The sequence below is a fragment of the Bufo bufo genome, chromosome 4 (genome assembly GCF_905171765.1).
Source record: "Bufo bufo chromosome 4, aBufBuf1.1, whole genome shotgun sequence".
Taxonomy (NCBI): Eukaryota; Metazoa; Chordata; class Amphibia; order Anura; family Bufonidae; genus Bufo; species Bufo bufo.
In genome coordinates this window covers 458888672-458907502 of record NC_053392.1, presented here as the reverse complement: position 1 = coordinate 458907502, position 18831 = coordinate 458888672, and the positions used below count along the sequence as shown (strand labels likewise).

Here is an 18831-nt window from a genome sequence, read left to right as displayed (position 1 = left end):
ACATTGCCAACCATATGGAGGTAGCCCAACAGGGTACCAGAGCCTCCTTTTAGTTTTCCCCAATAAATTTATCCTTTCATTCGATTCCAACAACTCCTTCTTGGTGTTTTTTTTTTATTTTTAGTAAATTACCTGTAATCTTACTTTCACACTGATCACTAAAGCCCACATTAAGCTGGATGATTTTTGAGCCAATATCAGGAACAAGCATTCATAGGAATGCTCATTCCTGATAAGTGACCCCATAATTCTTCCACCGATAAGTGGATAAATGAACACACACTTAGCTTTCATTCAGAATGTGAAATCAATGTGTTTGTTGTCAATCGGCACTCATCCAGCCCAAACATCTGGCTGTCTAATAGTGCCCAGAGAGCATCCAGGTTAGTATGGAACAATTTGAAAAAAATATGAAAAAAAACAATGGGTCATTTCTAGAGCATAACAAGTAAAACAACAACCAAACAACTCAATTGATGATTATATACTCTATGAGAAACATTGATTATCCCTTGTAAGCCAGAAAACTGGTGTAAAAAGTTGCACAGTTTGGTGCACACTATGATTGCACACAATTTTCAAATTTTCCAAACAGCGAGAGGAGCTGGGTGGTACAGAAGCAGATATTGCCAGCCCAAAAGACTTATTATAATCCATGGCAGGAAACTGGCATAGACTATACCAGAAATATACGCCTGCTAATTTGCTGTGTAGTTGGGGCACGCACCTGTACAGATGCACCACAATTATTGTTTCTCACACTAGATTAAGAACATTGTGTAAAATAGCAGTCATAATAAATGCTTCTTTGAAATGTCAAGGTTGTTTAGTATTATACCTCCATTAGTTTTAATGATGTATCTCCTCGGGTTCCTGCAAATTTGTTTTACCATTGCATTTTTATTGCTAAGAGCAAGTGAAACTAAAATATTGTTATGTCTTACATATAAATATTTCATTACATGTGTAAGTAGAAAAAGTGGTTCAGCACTCACTCGATGCAAAACAATCTTCACTTAACAAAATACAGGCAGATGTGATGCGTTTCGGCTAAACAGACTTCCCTTTTTATTGTTTTAGAAAGGCTGTTTAGCCAGAAAACATCACATCTGCCTGTATTTTGTTTATGGCAATAAAGTGAAGATTGTTTTGCATCAAAAGTGAGTGCTGGTCCACATTTTTTGCAGTAATAAAACTAGTTTTTATACTATATTATTACGTACAGTAAGTGGAGGATATGTGGACTTGATCATATTGTATTTACTTTGCGTCCTTTACGTGTTAGTTTCCAAAAATCAAATCAATACGAGAGTCAGTGTAATAAAATGATACTGAAAATGATGATTCTGAAAGCATCTATATTAAAGAGATTTTTAGGTGGTAGCAATTTATCCCCTACCCTGATAATTAGTGTTGAGCGAATCGAAATCTCCAAAGTGGATTTCGATCTGAATTTAAGGGAAAATTCAATTCGCTATGCTTCATGGTAACAAATCAATTTTCCCTCAAATGGCGGTAAAAAAAATCATACTCACCTCATCTATCTGATCGCAAAGAGACCACCACGGCCATCTTGATTGAAGATCCCATGCAAAATATCGTGTGTGTTGACCTATGATATCACCACGCCAGCCAGTGTGATGACGTCATCACAAAACGTGCAAGATTTCACAGGAGATCTTCAATCAAGATGGTCGCGGCGGCCTCTTTGCACTCAAATGGATTAACCTCTGAAAGCCGTAATTTTTTTATCTCAGATTCTCCGATCAGTGATGAATGCGGCGGCATCTGAGGGGTTCAATGATTGGAGGTGGAGCAATCGCCTTTTGCCATCATTGCGCCCGCTACTTATAAAGAAATGAGCTTCGTAACAAAGTAATTTGTCACAAAGCGAATTTCTTTGTGAAATTCGGCGAAGCAATTGAATCAAAGTTTTGTAAACTTCGCTAATTTTCCCCGGGGTTTGTGACTTTTTAAATAGCACTTTGTGCGTGAAATTTTTGTGCAAGTGCCATTTCTATACTGCCCGTACCACTTTCTGAAAAAGGGGAGTGCTGCAAGTAGCAATTGAGCAGAGCTATCATCCCAGGCATAAATTCTTCATCAGCGTGCATCTCGTCATAAATTAAGCACATCCTCTGTTGGTGCAGAAGGTGTTAAGACCGATGTGGAAAATGATGGTATTTATAAATCTCCACAGTAGATTATAAACCTCCACATGCAATGCAATGGTTGCATTTTTCAAGTTATCTTTATGATAGTAAAAAAAAATAAAAAAATTGCATAAAATGGCTTAACCCCTTAAGAACCACCTGCTGTCTTTTGACAGTGGGCTGTGCTGGTACTTCTGCAGTAACATCTTTTGACATTGCTGCAGTGGGGGGGGCTGAACTACCAAGTTTCCTAGTGACCAGAAAAAATAAAAGGTTGGCAAAAAAAAACACGTTTTTAATGCAAAATATATTTTGTTGTGCCTAAAATCCTACCAATATTAGGTACACTATAAATTACACTGTAATTTACATGTACCCTTAAATAAAGCCAAAAAGTAATCAAATTTGTCTCCATAAAACAAGGCTTCATAGCGCTACAGCAATAAAAAAAAATTAAGTTATGGCCACCGAAATGCAGAGGAGCAAAAAAGAAAAAAAGACAATAATTAAAGCATTTTCATGCCTGGTCACTAGGTATGGTTTAGGAATGGTTTCCAACGGAATATGGGGTACATACCTTGTATTTGGTTTTAAGTTTTCAATGGGGAAATTGCTGCTTCCTGCAGTGCCTGTAGACCACTTATTCTTCAAATAATCATCATAAGATGCGCTATAAACCAAGTATCCTATTTGGGAAACAAAATTAGACATTCAGTATTTTAATTTTCAAATGCTATCTTTTGGTGAGAAATTACATAAGCTATATAACTGCAGTACTATTAGTTTTTTCTCTATATGATGTGTAGGTGATATATTGGGAGAAGAAGGACAAAGATGTGAGGAAAGAAAACTCTACCAGTGCCCACAGGAAAACTGCATCCAATTGAGACAAACTCTTTCATTTTATACCTTCTTTGAGATTTTAAATTGACTTTTAATTGAAAATATCAATCTGAAGGCTTTGCAAATGACAGCATTTATTAATTTCGACACACAAGGTGTGATCTAGCTACTTACCTGCAGATGCACCACCCTATATATGGGTAAAACAATAAGAGAGCCCCTTAAGAGAATCAAGGAAAACACCAGCGACATTCACTTGGAGAAAGGCAACCCTGTCTCATACCACTCTAGGTAGTGTCATGGAAGTGAGCCCCCTTTCAAGGCAAATAACTGGTGGGTCTGTCACTAAGAGGTGGTGATTTTGACAGTAAGGTAATGCAATGGGAGGCTCTATGGATATTAAGATTGGACACCATGAGACCTGGTAGTGGCACCCTCCGTTGGCATTAGGGATAGGTTGACTGATGGGTGATGTCATGCCTTAGTCTCACTATCCCATTGGTTGCCTATTTGTCTGACATTACTCTGAGGGGTGGATCAGAGGGTTTATTAAGGGCTTCTAAACATGGTGTTTTGTGGCTGAATATTATAGCCAGACACCGCTACTGAATGTATCATACCGCACAGGCACCCCATTGTTCCGATTCTATGTGCCATTGTTTAACCATGATGAGACATGCAAATGTGTTGAAATGTGTAGAATGAAATTCTAGTCATGTTGATTACAGATTAATCACAATTCATTGTAGGGACATGTGTAATTATAGTGAACCCATATTTTAGATTCACGAAACAAATACCTATGGCTACTTTTGGATGTTTTGGGAGCGGAGCTTTACCGCACTGCAAGATAGTTGCCTGCGTTTGAGCTCTTTGCTAGGACTAGCCAGTTATCCCCTCTCAACGTCCTCCATCTGAACCAAAATGGGCAAAATTGGCAGAGATAAGCCCAGAGAACCCACTGATGTCACTCCAATAGGACAAAAAGCAAAAACTGCACCACCAGCCTCCAGCCCAGCCAAGATGGTGCCTGGGCGCTCTCACTCCTCAAGCCAAGAAGATGACTCAGAGACCGGCAGTGTATCAGATGCTTTAGAGCTGCACAGCATGGCAGTTGGCCCCTAATCTACAATTCCATTCTCCAGGATGTACTGCAAAAGGCTCTCTTGCCACTCGGCCGTAGAGTGTTGGCATTAGAGACAACCCAGGAGGCCATTTTGGCCTACAAAAAAAAGCATTCCTCTGACTGGAGGACCAGGAAAACAGGAGCCGCAGATGCAATATTAGGCTACGGGGCCTACCTGAGTCAGTTGTGCCAGGCGCCTTGCCACAGGCTGCCAAGGAAAGTTTTGCTTTGCTCTGCATTGTTATTGAGAGAATTCATAGAGGTCTGCACCTGAAGCCATAGCCCCATAGCTTTACTCATTCGGTTTAGCCATCATGAATGAATGCCGGCAGACCAGAGAGATCCTCTTCCTTCCTTGTTAACCCAGGCTCCTGGACAACCATGTCCTCCAAGAAGGAAGCGAGAGACAGACATGGTGGTTCATTGAGGCCCAAAAACTCTCTGGATTATCTTACTGCATACCTGGTCCTGCCGGTTGTGAGTACAGATATTTTAAACAGCGATAGATGGATTGGACTATGGCCTTCTGTTAGATCTTGCCTTTCATTCTGTTTTGCCACATATGGCCTTGGTCACCCCTATATCCTCAGACCAGGTCCTTAGATCTAAAAGATATGTACGTCTTCATTACTTGTGCATCTTCAATACTTGCGCACTATCCATAAGCCTTGATGAAAAGTATAGCATTCTGCCAGGTATAGGAATCTGGCAGAACACCATATATCCTAGGTGATGTAACACTGGGAGAGTCACTTGTAGAGAAGGATTTGGGAGTCCTTGTAGATCATAGATTAAATAACAGCATACAATGTAAATCAGCTGCTTCTAAGGCTAGCAGAATATTGTTATGTATTAAACGAGGCATGGACTCATGGGATAGGAATGCAATATTACCACATTACAAAGCTTTGGTGTGGCCTCATCTAGAATATGCATTTCAGTTCTGGGCACCAGTCCATAGAAAGGACTCTGGAGCTGGAGAGAGTACAAAGGAGAGTGACTAAACTGATAAGGGGCATGGAGGGTCTTAGTTATGCGGAAAGATTAAAATAATTACATTTATTTAGTCTTGAGAAGAGACATCTAAGGGGGTCATGATTACCCAATACAAACATATAAATGGGCCATATAAAAAATATGCTGAAAAGCTGTTCCATGTAAAATCCCATCAAAAGACAAGCAGGCACTGCCTCCACCTGGAGAAGAAAAAGTTCAGTCTCCAGAGGCGTTAAAGCTTCTTTACTGTAAGAACTGTGAATCTGTGGAATAGTGTACCTCAGGACATGGGCACAGCAGGAATAGTGGACAGTTTTAAAAAGGGCCTAGATAAATTCTTAAAAGTAAATGACATTAATGCTTATAAAATGTGTAGAAATCTGTGTCTCACTCTCTTTTCTAAAATTCGTGTCCCCTCCTATCCCTTGGTTGAACATGATGGACTTACGGTATGTCTTTTTTCAACCATATTAACTATGTAACTATGTAACCATGTGATACTCGGTGGAGGAGGAGGACCTATCACCAAAAAATGCAATGCAATCCGAAAGCACCATGTTATGAGCGGATTGATGTACCATATATATTTGTGGGAAAAAATTCTGTAAAAGTTTAAATTTTTCCATTTACTGTACATCTCTGCTATTTCTACTTTCTGTCACTGGCCGCAGGGCAAAGGAAACACAGTTTGTTTAATCCATTTGATTAATCATATGCAATGCTCCCACATTTCATTGGCCCTCATCAGTACAGACGCAGACAAAGCATTTAACAGGGTTAGCTGACATTTTATATTGGCTTTCCTGTTGACAGCATATTTATTAAAGCATTATTTTCTGTCTATTCTACTACCTCTGCTAGACTAGAGATTAATGGCACTCTATCCTCATTCTTTCCCATACACAATGGCACCCACCAGGATTCCCACTGTCCCCTGCTTTGTTTATCATTGTGATGGAGACTTTACTACAATGTATTCAACAAGTGTATTCACCTGCAGATCCAAGAGATTAAAATAGGTTCCCATACCCATATGACTGCAGCATTTTGCCGATGATCTGCTAATCATGTCCTCCAACCCCCAGGTAGCTTTTTGCAGACTAGAGACTATATTTCAAGACTTCCAATTTCAAAATTAACTATACAGGTGAAACTCGAAATTAGAATATTGTGCAAAGTTCATTTATTTCAGTAATGCAACTTAAAAGGTGAAACTAACATATGAGATAGACTCATTACATGCAAAGTGAGATATTTCAAGCCTTTATTTGGTATAATTTGGATGATGATGATGGCTTACCGCTTATGAAACCAATTTTGAGGTACCCTTTGCTCAGGGGGTATGGATTAATTACTGTAGCTGACTAGAGTGTGACACTTTGAGCCTAGAATATAAAACCTTTTCACAAAATTCTAATTTTAAGCTGTATTAATGCTTTTCCTTTTAATTTGCATTACTGAAATAAATGGACTTTTGCACGATATGCAAATTTTCAAGTTTCACCTGTAGTGAGTCGGAGTCTCTTAACATTCCATGTCATTCTTCTAACATCAACACACTAAAGCTGTCCACTCCCTTTACTTGGCCGTTGATACATATTCGATACCTTGGGACTGATATCTCAGCTGACCCAGATGAACGTAATTATTACTTAATTTGCTGTTAATTATACCGCCTTTTACAAACCATCAGAAAGCAATTGAAAACCATTAAAATTCACTTGATTTCATGGATATGGAGGAAGAACTTTCTTAATCCCTATATAGTCCCTAGGTTTCTATATCTATTACAGACTGTACCAATCTGGCTCCCCCTTACTTTTTTTACTCAGGTAAGCAGGCTATTCTCCAGCTTCCTTTGGGGTACAGTCTAGCCTAGGATTGCCTATTCCTTCCTCACCAGAGAAAATATTTTTGGAGGCTTTGGTCTCCCAGACTTACATTTATACTACAAGGCAGTGCAGGTGAAAAGAAGCTTATCTTTAATCTCACCCAGCACCCAGAATCTGTGCTCTGACCTTGAATGCCATCTACTTTTCTCCCAGTAAAAGCGTACACTATTGGGTCTGTGCCCTTTTCCCCAACCGCTGTCTACCATTCTCCCATCATGAAGGGCACTTTGGCAGTATGGTCTTCTCTATACAAGATACCGAACCTTCTCCAATTTCCTCATCCTGACACACTACTAAATCTTCTACAAATACATCTACATCTCCATCTCCATATTAAAGAGCCTTCTGGTGTGTGGGGCATTGTTGTCGAATGTTCCCATGAAAGACGTTCTCTCTGCCACTAGAACACCAGATTGAGAAAAGGTTTTTATCTCTCCCACACGTGTCTTCCAGCCCTTTTTTTTGCACCTTCTCAACTTCAGCAGAGATGTAAGGAAGATGTCCTTTCCTTATGATCCCACATGTACAGTACATTATCCTGGCTTGAACAGCTCATATCCACTCCATCACCCCCTAATGCCTTTTCTCCATACATTACCACTCTCTACTGTCCATGTCACCCTGTACTTTCTACATAAATGGGAATCAGAGCTCAAAGTTACTTTCACCGATCCTGAAAAAGCTTTTATTCTTACTGACTCACATGGGTTTAATAGGTGTATTAGAATGCAAGAGAACTACTACACTGCGTGCAGAATTATTAGGCAAATGAGTATTTTGACCACATCATCCTCTTTATGCATGTTGTCTTACTCCAAGCTGTATAGGCTCGAAAGCCTACTACCAATTAAGCATATTAGGTGATGTGCATCTCTGTAATGAGAAGGGGTGTGGTCTAATGACATAAACACCCTATATTAGGTGTGCATAATTATTAGGCAACTTCCTTTCCTTTGGCAAAATGGGTCAAAAGAAGGACTTGACAGGCTCAGAAAAGTCAAAAATAGTGAGATATCTTGCAGAGGGATGCAGCACTCTTAAAATTGCAAAGCTTCTGAAGCGTGATCATCGAACAATCAAGCGTTTCATTCAAAATAGTCAACAGGGTCGCAAGAAGCGTGTGGAAAAACCAAGGCGCAAAATAACTGCCCATGAACTGAGAAAAGTCAAGCGTGCAGCTGCCAAGATGCCACTTGCCACCAGTTTGGCCATATTTCAGAGCTGCAACATCACTGGAGTGCCCAAAAGCACAAGGTGTGCAATACTCAGAGACATGGCCAAGGTAAGAAAGGCTGAAAGACGACCACCACTGAACAAGACACACAAGCTGAAACGTCAAGACTGGGCCAAGAAATATCTCAAGACTGATTTTTCTAAGGTTTTATGGACTGATGAAATGAGAGTGAGTCTTGATGGGCCAGATGGATGGGCCCGTGGCTGGATTGGTAAAGGGCAGAGAGCTCCAGTCCGACTCAGACGCCAGCAAGGTGGAGGTGGAGTACTTGTTTGGGCTGGTATCATCAAAGATGAGCTTGTGGGGCCTTTTCGGGTTGAGGATGGAGTCAAGCTCAACTCCCAGTCCTACTGCCAGTTTCTGGAAGACACCTTCTTCAAGCAGTGGTACAGGAAGAAGTCTGCATCCTTCAAGAAAAACATGATTTTCATGCAGGACAATGCTCCATCACACGCGTCCAAGTACTCCACAGCGTGGCTGGCAAGAAAGGGTATAAAAGAAGAAAATCTAATGACATGGCCTCCTTGTTCACCTGATCTGAACCCCATTGAGAACCTGTGGTCCATCATCAAATGTGAGATTTTCAAGGAGGGAAAACAGTACACCTCTCTGAACAGTGTCTGGGAGGCTGTGGTTGCTGCTGCACGCAATGTTGATGGTGAACAGATCAAAACACTGACAGAATCCATGGATGGCAGGCTTTTGAGTGTCCTTGCAAAGAAAGGTGGCTATATTGGTCACTGATTTGTTTTTGTTTTGTTTTTGAATGTCAGAAATGTATATTTGTGAATGTTGAGATGTTATATTGGTTTCACTGGTAAAAATAAATAATTGAAATGGGTATATATTTGTTTTTTGTTAAGTTGCCTAATAATTATGCGCAGTAATAGTCACCTGCACACACAGATATCCCCCTAAAATAGCTAAAACTAAAAACAAACTAAAAACTACTTCCAAAAATATTCAGCTTTGATATTAATGAGTTTTTTGGGTTCATTGAGAACATGGTTGTTGTTCAATAATAAAATTAATCCTCAAAAATACAACTTGCCTAATAATTCTGCACTCCCTGTATACGTACTGGAGATGCGGTATGGGGGGGTCTCCCTATCACATCTCTGGTGGACCTGCTCCCTCATACCTTTTTGGACAGAGGTAGGGACAGTTAGTAACTGTATTTGCTCTACAACTATTTCTTTGGACCCCAAACTGGTATTACTGTGGTGTCCTAATTTTAACCTTACCCCAGCTAATAATAACCTACCCACTATGCTCATCCCAGCAGATCGTTTACTTATACCTTTACTATGGAGGGATACATCCCCATCTACACGATAAGCCTGGATTGACAAAGTCGACCAGCTCTTTAGATTTAAGCAATTAGCACACTGGGAATCCAACACCCGTTTGAAATTCCTGAGGGCCTGGGGTCCATGGAAGACTTGACTTACTAACACAAATGAGATACACAATACCTTTCAATTTTTCTGATGTAATTATGTATTTTAATCAATACCACACATAGGTGTGTAGCTAAAGGCTCATGGGCCCTGGTGCAAGAGTTCAGCCTGGACCCGCTTCCCTAAGGGCTTTGTTGCCGGGGGCTGGGAAGCACATAGCATTCGTGCTGCCTGAGGCAAAAATTTAAACGGCACCCGCCCCCATGTCAAATTCTTGACCTAACCCCTTCCCTCCAACCAGAGGTGTTATTTGACCAGCATGTACTTTCTATAATACTGTGTCTTCTTATGTGGAAAAAGCATCTTTGGCTACCTCTGCACCACCTATAGCTTTGTCCCTGCCTTGACAGGGACCAGTACTAGGTCTTTAATCCTTTCCCTTCCCCACTTTCTTTTTCCTCCCTTCCCTTCCCCACCTCTTTGGGTCCTCTCAGGTATCTTACTGATTAGTCAGCAGGTTTTCAGGAACTCTTGTGTAATTGCAGACATTTTAGGAGAATGAGATTTTGTTGTGTAAATGCTTCTCACCTTCCAGCAAACTGCTGCACATTTATGTTGTACTGCTGTTTTATTGTCACTTTATTCTGTATAACGTTTTGCCAACAAAAAGAGAATATAAAAAAATCTTTCTTTTAAGTGTTGAAATAAATCGTTTTTTTTATTTTATTGTTCTAGTCACGCTAGATAAGCTTGCTCTTTTAGATTTTACTTTGAGCAATACACCTCTCCAATATTTATTGGTTTGTATTTTTAATGTCGGTTTAAACGACTGAAAGGGTACTAGCAACAGTTTTGAGATTTGGTCTAAAATTTACTTGCTTTTCTACAATGGATCCCACTCCTTTTAGTAAAGAGAGAAGAGAGAATCCAGTAATTATTCATGTTTTCCTTAATTTACTTTATAAAATGCAATCTATACACTGTTTCACTGGGTAAAGATGTCCGCAAATAATTTACAGAAAGGAACATTGGAGGACTTTATCATCACATCACAGTATCAGCTGTTGGGAAATTACATTCTACATAGACTATAATTGTTTTTAAGGGCATCTATGTATAGAAGTTGAATATACCATACAAAGAGCGTGAAATTACAGAAAGATTGGCAATTATGTAACCAGCAGTATATTCTATAACTCTCACATTCAAAATATGGGACAATGTTCTTTCTCAAGTTAGTTTTGGAGCAACGTGTATTTTAACAAGACTCTTTTTCAACCAATGTATTATTAACAATCACGTACATGTGCTCCACATCTGGATCAGTTTCAGTTTCCATCTGCAGTAGCTGGAAATGAACTCCTAACTGTGACCAAATAACATGAAAACAGATGTCCGTCCATTTTTTTTTTTCCCATATACACTCTGCTTCTATATATTCAATTTATGTGGTTGCATTAAAATAAATCAATATCTATGTGGAATTTTTATCAGAAAAGGTAATAATATAAGACAAAATGCAAGTTTTTATCCAATACAAATGCATAGCATATAGGCTCATCTCACATATTCATGGCATATTGCTAGTACGCATCTTCCAGGGCCTGTTCTAGAGATAGGAGCAGCTCCTGGAGGTGGATCTGCATCTCTCTGACATATCCTAGCAACATGCCATCAAGATGTGAGATGCGACAATCCCTTTAAGGAGAAACTAAAGAGAAAATCTGAGTTTGGGTTCATGCACAAGGCCATCCTGTGTATATGGACATGTATGATAGGCTTCCATTTTCTGCTATACAGGCTTGTTTAGGGGCTGTATTTATGGAGATAGTCTCACCTAGAAATAATGCTTAAAGGATAACAGTCATATTATTATTATTTTTTTTTTGAGTATTGGATTGTGGTGATTAATATCACCTTGGTGGCCCTATTTCAACTTTTCACTGTGTATTCAATTAAACCTTAATTCCACATTTTTGTTCCCTGTACTGTCTACTTTTACCTGTGCTTAAAATAGCTAGGCGTCTATCTGTTGATAGACGGAGCACGCAGCGTGCAGGGTCACATTACTGACAGCCAGGGACTGTAAGTAAATGATTAAAGCCAGGTCCTCCCCAGCAGCTGATAACAGTGCCTGGGCTGTGTGCACTTCTCCCTGTCCCTGTGCTTGGCAGACGCTCCCTCACTCAGCAGAGCTGGAGAATGCAGAGTTGGAGCAGCGCAGACCAGGGAAGGGAGATCTGCCATCTGCTCAGTGTATAAATAAAAGCAACATGTGGTAAGAGGACCCCTTTGTGCTGCAGGAGATTAACCCTTTAGGGGGGAGGGCTCTGGTTACTGACACTTTTGGGGGGCTATTGTTACTGGCTAGTGCATGTGAGGAGCTCAATGCATTGTGGGTAGTGAGGGCAGGCGGGATTAGCCTCAGGGTGAGGGCAGTGGCGGCCATCTTAACTGAATAATGAAATTGCAGTTTTATGCAGACTGGTTGCTAAGGGCTGAATCTTATTAAATATGGGGTAAGTCAGTCTAATAGTAACTGATTCTGGAATATCATGTTATTAGTAACTACATATCTGAAAAATGAAATTAGGGTCTAAATGTGACAGTTATCCTTTAAAGGGGAGTCTGATGGAGCATGCCATGTTTTTTTGTTTTTTTTTCGTATGGAACCCAACTAGGAAAATGTTTGCATGAAATCAGAGGCTTGTGAAAGTATTGAAGAGGCTCTATGGCCATAATGTGGAAATTTAGAGGAGCCTTTATTGTTCACTCCAGCATTATACTGTGTAATGTAAGCAGCTGTTACAGCAGTCGCCCACAGCCATAGCTGCTCTGCTCACCTGTCCCGGTTGCACGGACTGGCATCCTGCTCCCCTCATCTTAGCAGGTATGGCCACTGGGTCTCTTCCTCTGCCTATAGGGCACATGAGCATTCCCTCTGGGTCTTAAAGGGCCAGTGTGTGCCCTAATTCACACCCTTCAATGGCTGGCCCCATTGAGTTACTTAAAGGAGTGTTACCATCTTGGACAACTTCTATGGGGCTTCAGCAGTCCCATACAAATTAATGGAGGGTGGCCAAGCATGTGCTGTGCGCCCTCCGACACTTTGCGTGCTCCGTTCTAAGTACAGGCATGGGTCCCAGAGGTTACCAAGATGGGAATACCCTTTTCAGGCACCTTGCCCTGTGGAAAGGTGTCTGAGCAATAGGTTTTCTAGCATACTAGTAGCCTGCAAAGGTGTGAAGTGTTTGTTTTCTGCCTGTATAATGACTTTCTGCCCATTTCCTGTATTGGGACCCTCCCCTGCCTGACCTGACCTCTGCCAGACCCTCATATTGACCCATAGCTGCCCGGTCTGACCTGCCTTGACCTTGGCCTGTCACTATCTACGATTTTACCTGACACAAAGCCAGAGCCCAGAAGGAAGCAGCCTTGTCATTCCCCTGCAGCAAAGTCCTGATCCCTGTACAGGGGTTAAAGGGTTAAACTTTAGAAGTAGCCGAAAGCTAAATCTGTTTGTTGACATCTTAATATCTTACTACAAATGCTAAAAGTCTATTAACCCCTTTGCGCACCTGGTGAGCAGTAAGTTCGCGCACCTAGGTGTACAATTACAACCAAACTTTTACCAGAGGCTGTAACACTATAATGTGTCACAGCCCCAAAGTCTCCATTCTCTCTGACAGAGGAGACACAAGAGCAGCTGGTAAGGGACCAATAAGAGCGTTCCCTTGTCAGTGATCGCTCTGATTGGTTAATCTGTGTAGACTAAACAATCAGAGCATTAATCTGTTTACCGGCTCTGATCTCCACAGATCCTGTCAATGGAGATCAGAGCCTGCACAAAGGTATGATCTGTGGCCCTTTGTGCCCCCACGTTCCCCCTTCTGCACCGCCATCCGTCTCCCCCCTCTGTGCAGCAGATTTTTTTTTTATGACAGTGGCTCAGTTCCTGAATCTGCCATAAGAAGAGAGTGTCAGCTGTAACATACATCTGACACTCTGCTACAACAGATGCAATCGGTGCCACCTCTCTCTTCCATCGGGCAGTTTAAAACTGACAATACAATGCATTGCAATAGGTGACTATTGCAATGCACTGTAAAGCCATCAGGCCCACTGGATCTTCAAGATCCAAGTGGGACTTGATTAAAAAAAAGTGTAAAAAAAAATGATCATTTACAAAAATGTAAATAAAAAAATAATGAATTGCCTTTTCCCATATCTGCTCATTGATGACCTTATCTACAAAGGGATCACATTATTTATCCCAAGTGGTGAACACCGTAAAAAATAAAATAAAAAATTAATGATGGAATTGCAGTTTTTGTGATCCCCCACCTTCCAAAAAATTAAAATAAAAGGTAATCAAAAAGTCATATGTACCTCAAAATGATACCAATAAAAACTACAACCTATCCCGCAAAAAACAAGCCCTCACACAGATATGTTGATGGAAAAATAAAAAAGTTATGGCAATGCGGAAAAAAAAAAAAAGTTTTTTTAATAAAAAGTTATTTAATGATATTAAAGTGGTAAAACATGAAAAAAAACTATACAAATTTGATATCGTCATAACCATATTGACCCACAGATTACAATTATCATATCAAATATAATAATATAAAACAATTAAAAAATACGGACAGAATTGCAATTTTTGCACATTTCACATCCCAAAAAATGAATAAAAAAATTATCAAAAAGTCATATGTATCCCAAAGTCATACCAATAATAACTACAGCCTGTCCCGCAAAAGACAAGCCCTCACACAGTTACATTGGTGAAAAAATAAGAATTGTATGGATGTTAGTATAGGGTGATTGAAAATATCATTTATTTTTAACACAAAACTGAATTTATGCTAAAAAAGTAGTAAAACATAAAAAAAACTATATAAATTTGGTATCACCATAACTGTATCAACCCACAGAGTAGAATAATCATATCATATGTACCTCATGAGGAACCCCATAAAAAAATAAAAAACATTAAGAGAATTGCAATTTTTGCACATAAATTATATGTACTCCCAAAGAGTAGCATTAAAATCTTTAGCCTGTCCTGCGAAAAAAAAAGGCCTCACACAGCTCCATAAAAAAAAAAAGCTTTGGCCCTTAAAAGCAATTTCCACAAATTCCACATTAGGAAATATAGATGCAACACCTTTCCTTTTGAATCCTGCCATGCGCCCATATAGCAGTTTACGACCACATATGGGGTGTGCCGTATTCAGGAGAAAGTGGGTAACAAATTGTGCGGTGCATTTTCTCCTGTTACCCCTTGTGAAAATAAAAAAAAATTACATTTTCTTGTACTAATGTAATTTTTCATTTTCACAGCGAAGTATATCTGAAATCTATGAAAACGCTTGTTAAGTGCTTACTCTGCCCCCCTGCCAAAGTATTTCTGAAATCTATGAAACGCTCGTTAAGTGCTTACTCTGCCCCTCAATAAATTCTTTGAGGTGTGTTGTTTCCAAAATGGAGTTTTTTTTGTTTGTTTTCTTTCTAGGGTATCTCAGGGTCCCTTCAGATGGGACACAGCTCCCTAAAACTATTCCAGCAAAATCTGCCCTCCAAAAACTATATGGCGCTCCCTGCCTTCTGAGCACTGTTGTGTTCCCATGTAGTGGTTTACAATTAGATATGGGGGGTTTATGTAAACTGCAGAATCATGGTAATATATTTTGAGGTTTGTTTTGTTGTTAACCTTTGATGTGTTACAGGATGAAATTAATTAAAATGAAAAATCTGCCCAAAAAATTAAAATCTTAAATTTCACCTTAATTTTGCTTTAATTTCTAAGGAACACCTAAAGGATTAAGAACGTTTGTAAAAATCTGTTTTTAATAACTTGAGGAGTGCAGTTTCTAAAATGGGGTCATTTATGAGTGGTTTATATTATGTAAGGCCCTCAAAGTGACTTCAGAACTGAACTGGTCCTTAAAAAAGTCAGTTTTGAAAATCTTATAGAAATTTTGAAAAATTACTTTCAAAATTCTAATCCTTCTAACATCCTAAAAAAAAAAAAATGTCATTTACAAAATGATGCTGACATAAAGTAGACATATAGTGAATGTTATTTAATAACTATTTTATGAGGTATCACTATCCGGTAGCATGCGCGCACGAGGAGAAGCCGCACTGCTGTTCACAGGAGAACGGGCCTTCAGTGTGACGTCACACGCTCGTACCTACGGATGCATCCTGAGCCCACACTTCCAACGCTTATCGGAATACTTGGATTCCTTCATCAGGGATAAGTGTGATTCTTACTGCTTGAGGTTTTATAGGCATCCGTCTCCATAGTAACCAGCCCTTTGGAGCTATCCCTCACTATGTAACATGTTTATTATAAGGTCAATAAGTATGAGTATCATTATACTATAACTGCACAAAACATTTTTATTGAATATCTTACATTATCGGAACAGGACTCAGACCATATCACTGCAAGTACCGGTTGTGTTTCGTATATTTTTTGTATTTGTTTTATGTCAGCGCGGTTTCGGTTTCTCTGACTACTAGTTTCTTGCAACATATAGGGTATTGGCAGTTAACCCTTGTAATTACGAACCATGCAGCGATACAACAAATACAGTTTGGACTTTGTGGCGGCAGAGCTGGTATTAATTAACCATTTATAGTACGATTTTAATTTTTGTATATTTAAAAAAAATATATATATATTTATTTTACTTTTTGTTACACATATTTTAAGTCCCCTTAGGGGATTTTAACAAATGATTGCTAGATCTCTTGTCCCTTAGACTGCAATGAATTACCATTGCAGCCCATGGGAGTTTCACTTTGTTCCTATGGAGCCCTGCCACCTGCAGTCCTTCATATGAACTACTGCTGTTTTCGTCTCAAAACCTTCATAAAGTCCAAGGCTACTACAGAGAACGAAGGACTCCCCCCGATCGCCTTGAGAAAAGCTGTCTCAGATTCTGTGGTCACAATGACCAAAGCATCTGAGGGTTTAAATGTCTGCGATCAGCGTTATTGCCAGTCACAGACATTAGTCTCAGTTGTCTGCTATGTGAAACAGCAGAAACATGGCAGCTATGGCTCTCACTCTGCTCTGGAGTGGGAGCCATCTTTAAAGACCTGGCATCAGCTGTACATGTACGGCAGATGTTGGGAAAAGGTTGACAGTTGTCTGTGGAATGTTCTGCCATGCTGAATGCACTTGGACATATAAATCAAAGATCCATTGCTGGCAGTTCCTTTTCCAATTGCCATCCCAGATGTGCTCAATGGGAGATAATTCCAGAAATGCTGCAGGCAACAGTAGCACATTTAGGCCACCCCGGCTCCTCACACTAGCATGAGCAACATGCTGCCTGGCACTGTCTTGTTGAAAAACGTCTCCTTTGGAGAACTTTGGACACTTTGGAGAAATGTCTGTACAACTGGTTCCACAAACAAATCAATGTCATGTTAATGTATCTGAAATAAAGACTAGAGGGCTCCAGCTATCGTACATTATGCCACCCCACACCCCATAATTCTAGAAGTAGGACTGCTGTGACATTCCTTTTGTGAAGGCCTCTTCATGGCATTGCCCATGTGATCTCCGGCTACCATTGCATCCAAGACAAAAGCAGGATTCATCTCTGAAGAGGATAGACTTCCACTCCAACCTCCATTCCCATCTTGCTGTGTATTATGATAGCCTTTGAGAGTGCTGGCATGAGGTCAATGGAACACCTGTAGCTGGATGTTTGGCTCATAAACTAATGTTGTGTTGATGATTTGTTTAGACACTATTTGCCACCTTAGCCTTCAGATGTGATGCCAGATTTCATTTGTTGTACAGAATAGATCACTTTGCTTCATTCTTCTCTGTGCACCTCTTGTTGTCATTCTAGTTCATCTTTGTTCTCCCAACCACTGGGATATGCAGCATTTAGAGATGAGCGTATCGAAGTTGATGAAGTGGAATTCGATCCGAATTTCAGGAAAAATTCGATTTGCACCGAATCTGAATTTCCTCACGCTTCGTGGTAACGAATCGCATTTTTTCCTACAATGGCTGCTGCATGTGTGAGGACATGGAGCAAGGAACTCTGGGAAGGCGGGATCACCCATAATGCCATGCATGCAGCCAATCAGCAGCAAAAAGTGCCGCTTGAGGTGAGCTAAAGCACATTTGGACAAGCCAGCTTCATTTTGGAATAAGGTGCTGTGGACTGATGGAGCTAAAATTTTCTTATTTGGCCATAACAAGAGGCGTTATGCATAGAGGAAAAAGAACACAGCATTCCAAGAAAAACACCTGCTACCTACAGTAAAATATGGTGGTGGTTCCATCATGCTGTGGGGCTGTGTGGCCAGTGCAGGGACTGGGAATCTTGTCAAAGTTGAGGGATGCATGGATTCCACTCAGTATCAGCAGATTCTGGAGACCAATGTCCAGGAATCAGTGACAAAGCTGAAGCTGCACCGGGGCTGGATCTTTCAACAAGACACCGACCCTAAACACTGCTCAAAATCTGCTAAGGCATTTATGCAGAGGAACAAGTACAACGTTCTGGAATGGCCATCTCAGTCCCCTGAATATAATTGAAAATCTGTGGTGTGACTTAAAGAGAGCTGTCCATGCTCGGAAGCCATCAAACCTGAATGAACTAAAGATGTTTTGTAAAGAGGAATGGAACAAAATACCTTCAACCAGAATCCAGACTCTCATTGGAACCTACAGGAAGCGTTTAGAGGCTGTAATTTCTGCAAAAGGAGGATCTACTAAATATTGATTTAATTTCTTTTTTGTGGTGCCCAAATTTATGCACCTGCCTAAATTTGTTTAAACAATTATAGCACACTTTCTGTAAATCCAATAAACTTCATTTCACTTCTCAAATATCACTGTGTATGTCTCCTATATGATATATTTAACTGACATTTTTTATCGTAACAACCAACGATTTATACAGGAAAATCATGATGATTAACAAGGTTGCCCAAACTTTCGCATCCCACCGTATGTTCTAAAGCCTCTTGTGGAGTGTATAAGTGGGAAAAAGAAAAATATATTTGCCATTCAGCGGTGCAGTTATATGTTCTAAAGCCTTTTGTGGAGTGTATAAGTGGAAAAAAATAAGGGCCTACTTGCCATTCAGCGGTGCAGTTATATGTTCAAAAGCCCTTTTTGTTGTGTATTAGTGGCAAAAGAAAA

At 40.0% G+C, this 18831-nt stretch overlaps 1 protein-coding gene across 1 annotated transcript in view; it reads right to left on the bottom strand.

Annotated features, from left to right (window-relative positions):
* Window positions 1-18831, bottom strand: part of FNDC1 (fibronectin type III domain containing 1) — a 218668-nt gene that overhangs the window by 17810 nt on the left and 182027 nt on the right. The window contains exon 15 of the mRNA XM_040429455.1: window positions 2731-2839. Coding sequence (XP_040285389.1) covers window positions 2731-2839 — 109 coding nt within the window. The remainder of the gene's footprint in view (window positions 1-2730; window positions 2840-18831) is intronic.